This window comes from Solanum stenotomum, chromosome 5 (assembly GCF_019186545.1).
Source record: "Solanum stenotomum isolate F172 chromosome 5, ASM1918654v1, whole genome shotgun sequence".
Classification (NCBI taxonomy): Eukaryota; Viridiplantae; Streptophyta; class Magnoliopsida; order Solanales; family Solanaceae; genus Solanum; species Solanum stenotomum.
In genome coordinates, this window is record NC_064286.1 from 63424180 (window position 1) to 63429861 (window position 5682).

General features: G+C 34.8%; 1 protein-coding gene across 1 annotated transcript; it reads left to right on the forward strand.

The window, feature by feature from the left end:
• The first annotated feature begins 413 nt into the window (after positions 1–413).
• Positions 414–5152, forward strand: LOC125863618 (probable disease resistance protein At1g61310). Its single transcript, XM_049543665.1, has 2 exons — positions 414–2909; positions 4329–5152. Exons 1-2 carry the CDS (start codon positions 414–416, stop codon positions 4842–4844), a joined length of 3012 nt encoding a protein of 1003 aa, XP_049399622.1. The 3' UTR covers positions 4845–5152.
• The last annotated feature ends 530 nt before the right edge of the window (positions 5153–5682 follow it).

Genomic DNA, 5682 nt, shown 5'->3' on the forward strand with positions numbered 1-5682 from the left:
TTCTCCATTTCCTCTTTCTCATATTTCATTTTCATACCAAATTCTCTCACATTTCTAGTCTTTGATTTTCATACCAAATTCTCCATTTCCGCTCTCTGGTCTTTCGTTTCCATACCAAATTCTCTATTTCCGCTCTCTCATATTTCATTTTCATACCAAATTCTCCATTGCTGCTCTTCTACCTTTCATTTTTCACACCAAATTCTCCAATTCCGCTCTCTCATATTTCATTTACATACCAAATTCTCCATTTCCATAATCTGATATTTCATTTTCATACCAAATTATCCATTTCCACCATTTTCACACCTTTACTTCCCAGAGAGAATTAGAAAGCAAAAAAAAAAAAAAAAAAACAATAGCAGAGTTCGACTTGATAGTTGAAAAAGACTTATTACTAAACTATCTTAGCTATGGAATTTTTATCTATTTTTGTGGAAAAAGTCACAGATTGCTTGATGCAGCCAGTTGTGCGAGGGATTGGGTATCTGTATTACTACAAGAGGAACATCAGAAGTATGGATAAAGAATCTGAGAAGCTGAAGAATATCAAAAGTGAGGTGCAGGAAAGAGCGGAAGTTGCCCGGAGAGACTTAAAACGCATTTCATGCAATGGCGAGGCTTGGTTAACTAGTGTTGATACCACTACTGAACATGTGGAAGCTGTAAGGCAAGGTTCAGCTGAGGTTGAAAGGGGTTGCTTTTATGGTTGGTGTCCAAACCTGAAGTCACGTTACTCGATAAGCAGGAGAGCTGAGAAAATTACACTGGAGTTGATTGAACTTCGAAATGAAAGCAACAAGCCTGATGTAATCTCCTTTGATCGTCCAGTTCGAAGTGAGGCTATACCTAGTAACAATGGTGAGGTGTTTGACTCCAGAAAATTGAAAGAAGAAGAGGTCATGGAAGCTTTGAAAGATGAAGGGGTCACTATGATTGGGATATGTGGTCTGGGTGGTGTTGGTAAAACAACACTGGCTGAGAAAATCAGACAAAAGGTGAAACAAGAAAGGTTGTTCAAAGATGTCGTCATGGTAACTGTCAGTCAACAACCAGATTTGAAAAAAGTTCAGGGTGAGATCGCAGAAGGACTCGGGCTGAAATTAGAAGGGGATAATTTGTGGAGTCGTGGAGATCGGCTGCGTACAAGGTTAATGGATCAGAACAGCCATACCCTTGTAATCTTGGATGATGTTTGGGAGGCTCTTCGTGATCTAGAGAAACTTGGAATTCCCAGTGGTAGCAACCACAATCATCGGTGCAAAGTGACATTCACAACACGTTTCCGATCTGTTTGTGAAGTAATGGAAGCTAAGAAGATCATTGAAATTGGAACATTATCTGAAGAGGAAGCATGGTGCCTTTTCAAGGAGAAAGCTGGTGATTCAGTTGACGTTCCTTCTATTCATGGCACAGCAAAAGAGGTCGCCAAAGAATGCAAGGGGCTGCCGCTTGCAATTATTATAGTTGCAGGAGCACTTAAGCATAAAACCAAGCCTTCATGGGAGGATGCCCTTAGACAATTACGTCGTGCAGAAGCAAGAAATATCCCTGGAGTGCACGAAAAGGTGTATGAATCTCTGAGGCTAAGCTATGATCACTTGGGAGAAAATGAAGCAAAGTACCTCTTTTTGCTTTGTTCTTTGTTCGAGGAAGATAGTAATATTTGGACTGAAGAATTGCATATATTTGGAATGGGGCTTGGCATCTTTTCGGGAATTGAAAATTTAGAAGATGCAAGAAATAGGTTGTGTCTTCTGTTAGAAATATTGAAAGATGGTTTCTTGTTATCCCAAGGTTCAGACAAAAATCATGTGAAAATGCATGATGTGGTCCGTGATGTGGCTATAAGTATTGCAGCTGAAGGAGAGCATAACTTTATGGTAAGTCACGATGTTAACTCAGAAGAGTTCCCAAGCAGAACTTCTTATGAGCATTTTAGTCACATGTCAATTGTTGCAAATAAATTTGATGAGCATCCTAGACCAATAATTTGCCCAAAACTGAAGCTTTTAGTGTTGAAACTCCGTTTTGAAGATCCATTCAAACTACAGGACGATTTTTTTGATGAAATGAGTAGCCTCGATGTTTTGAGCCTGAGTGGATACAGATTTGTGGAGTCCATTCTGCGTTTTCCAGCATCCATTAGGAGGTTGTCAAGTCTGAGGACTCTGTGTCTGAGTGATTTAAGGTTGGATGACATATCCTTAATTGGGGAACTTGTCGAACTAAAAATTCTCAGCATAAGACATTGTGAGTTAGATGAGCTGCCAGAGATAGGAAAGTTGACCAAGATAATTATGTTAGAGTTTTGGAGTAAGAAAAGAGCACTTAAAAGGATTTCTGGAGGGGTGTTATCAAAACTAGCTCAATTGGAGGAACTGCATATTATGGTGGAAGCAGTAGATTTGAGGGATGTGATCTACAGTAACCTTGGCCTTCCCTCAAAGTTAACACGGTACACTCTAATAATGGGTGAAGTTTACCTTGTTGTGTCAAGCTTTGATGATTACGACAAGTATATTGCTTTACAGGTCACGGAGACTGCCCCATTGGGTGATTGGATCTGCCTCCTGTTGAAGGAGAGCGAACTTGTACTTTCAAGGGGAAAGGGCTCTAATAATGTGTTGACTGAGTTGCAGCTGAATAAATTTCAGAACGTGAAATGTCTCCGCCTCTTTGATTGTGATATAGTGACACATTTATTGAAGACAACACATGAAGTAGTCAAGTTCCCCAATTTATATCACTTGGAGCTTCGACGTCTGAAATGCCTGACTCACTTTTGCAGTGACAATGTTGAGCGCATTGAGTTCCCTCTGTTACGGAAAATGATCTTCTTTTGGTTACCTGAGTTCCAGAATTTCAGGCCTACAGCCAACAACTCAAATCCTCTTTTTGATGAAAAGGTTTGCTTCTTATCATCAAAATGTTACCTTTTACTTGAGCATTAAAGATATTACTTAAACAAAGTCTATTGCTCAGATATATCCTTTTTATCTAACTAGTAAAAAATAATTTTAAATTAATTTTTTTAAATTTTTTATTTAAAAAATCCATATAAGGCTATATTTGATGTGAATTTTTGCAGACTTTTTTTATTCAACGGTTAATTTAAGTTTTAAATATCTCCCTTATAGATATATTAACTTATCATTATTTGAGTTTCATATTCTTATTTCATTTTTTTAGTGTGAAAATATATAGATATGGAAAAGAAGAAAAAAGTAAGAACAAATTTTAAGACTATTTCTTTTGCAGCTATATTGTAATTTATTTTTTGAAAAAAGGTCAATAATGCCTTAAATTACGTGAAATGATAAAAAAAAAATGCCCTCAATTTATAGCTTAGTCCAAAAATGTTCTTGCCCTCAATACTTTGGTCCAAAAATATTTTTGTCGTTGATAGTTTGTTCTGGAAATATTCCTATTGTTACTACTTGAGTCAAAAATATTTCTTTCTGCATAAATATATTATTTCTTTTCTTTTTGAACAAATATTATTCCTATTAAAAGATATTACTTTTAAAGTACTCTATTATTGTTTATTTTATTTTAAAATTACTTTAATTATTAAAAAATGTACCCTTTAAACGGATAATATATGTGTTATATATAAGATCATAGTAAATCAACCATTACTTTTATATATATATATATTTATATATATAATAAAATAAGAAATATTTTAATATTATTTTTTTCGAATTGAAGTAGGATAAACATTTGCTAATAAAAAAATATCATTTGGAAAAGAATGTGTTTACAAAATGATATATTTATTTGAAAAATGACATTTTTGACCTATTAAGTAACAATAAATGCATTTTAGACCATTTTTTCATTTATTTTTTATATTTGCAGAAAAATGGGGCATTTATGATAAACTTTACAAGCAGATGAGTGAAACTCAAATTATTCATTGAATTAGGGGGAAATGGGCAATATTTTGTGATTTTGAGCAAATATACCTCTTGTTAATAAAATTGATGCATATATACCTCTACCGTCTAATATATGGTGCATAATTATCATTTTTGTTAATAAATTTATATTTATTTAATTAAAAAATTATATAGTAGTGATTTTTTATTTTCAAAAATGTCGTGGCTTTCAAAAATTATCTCATCCGTTTTTTACCCCTCTAGACCAAGCCCGAATGGAAAAAAAACACTAATGTATTTGAGATACTAAATTATTTTTTTTAAAATTATGAAACAAGATCATATACAATTTTTTATATATATATTTGGCTTTTAAAAAATATATACATAAATGTGTGTAAGCACTTTTGGCTTCTCCAAAGTTTGATACTTCAAAGCTCGCAGGTTTCTTGTCCCAACCTGGAATACCTATTCATCTATCATTCTTACATAAGTGCTCTATGCTCTCACCAACTTCCAACTGACTACTTCACCAAACTTAAAACATTGATTGTACAGAATTGTGGAAAATTGAGAAACTTGATGTTTCCATCAGTGGCCAAAGGTCTTCTGAATCTCCAAGCATTATGCATAACAAATTGTGAATCAATGGAAGAAGTGATCACAAAAGAGGAACAACAAGGAGAAGGAATCATGACCTTATTTCCCCTCTTGGACGAACTTAAGCTTAGCGGGCTGCCTAAGTTGGAGCATTTCTTTCTGACAAACCATGCCCTTGAATTTCCATTTCTAAGAAATGTGGCAATTGATGACTGCCCTGAAATGAAGACGTTTGTTCAACAGGGAATATCTGTGAGTACACCGATTCTCAAATGGGGTGATGAGGTGATAGTAGATCTCAATAAATGGATACAGCAGGAGTTCAATAACAAGGTATGTCTTATTCCGCTAGCTATATAAGTAATTGCTACAGATGACGACGAAGCTGAACCTAGTCATGCCAGAAGTTAGAAAGCTGGTAGGAAAAACTCAATGAAATAATGCAAGTAAAACCTCGAACATCACCTGATACCTATGCTCGTGATGGAGGTAATTAACAAGCAGAGGCGGATCTACATTATTGTAACCTATCGGTTCATGTCAACCTATACTAGCTATTGGTTATAGATCTAGTATATGTATTAGTAATATCTAAAAAATAGTTGATTGTGATATAAACTTGAGGTCACTGCAGAATTCTGTAAACTATAAATTTGGATCCGCTTGTGATTCTAAGTATCTTTCATTATATTTAACAACTAATATGTAGATTTATTTTCTCATGTCATCTTGCATTCTACATTGTTTTGAAAGATTGATCACATCACATGATGATTTTTTTGTTGGAATGAGTAAACCATTCCGCCTTTTCCAGCATCCATTCAGAGGTTGTCAAATCCGAAGATGCTATGTCTGAGTAATTTATGGTTGGATGACATATCCATTACTGGCAAACTTGTTTACTTCCAGGGCGTACAATCGCACCCCATCTAATTTTATTATCAACCATCGATGTGCCCGAGTTCCCAAGACCTTGACCCTAGTCTGTTACAAGCCCTTTTTATTATTCCCGTTCACCATACTAGTGTGTTTGTAACTTTAATGGAGTTAGGATTTTGAGTTTATCAGTGTTGTATTCTAGAAAAGCAAGCATAGTAGATTCTGGATAAATTATTTATACATATTAAGTGAATTTTTAAACACAAATACATGACAAAACCCGTAGACAGGGTTGTAGCTCCGCCCCTGATGCCCAGTG

Bases quoted from the DNA above. Each gene is read 5' to 3' on its own strand.
- LOC125863618 (XM_049543665.1), top strand. From the start codon at position 414: ATGGAATTTTTATCTATTTTTGTGGAAAAAGTCACAGATTGCTTGATG. The intron at 2,910-4,328 runs GTTTGCTTCTTA...CAAAGCTCGCAG, and splicing joins ATCCTCTTTTTGATGAAAAG to GTTTCTTGTCCCAACCTGGA.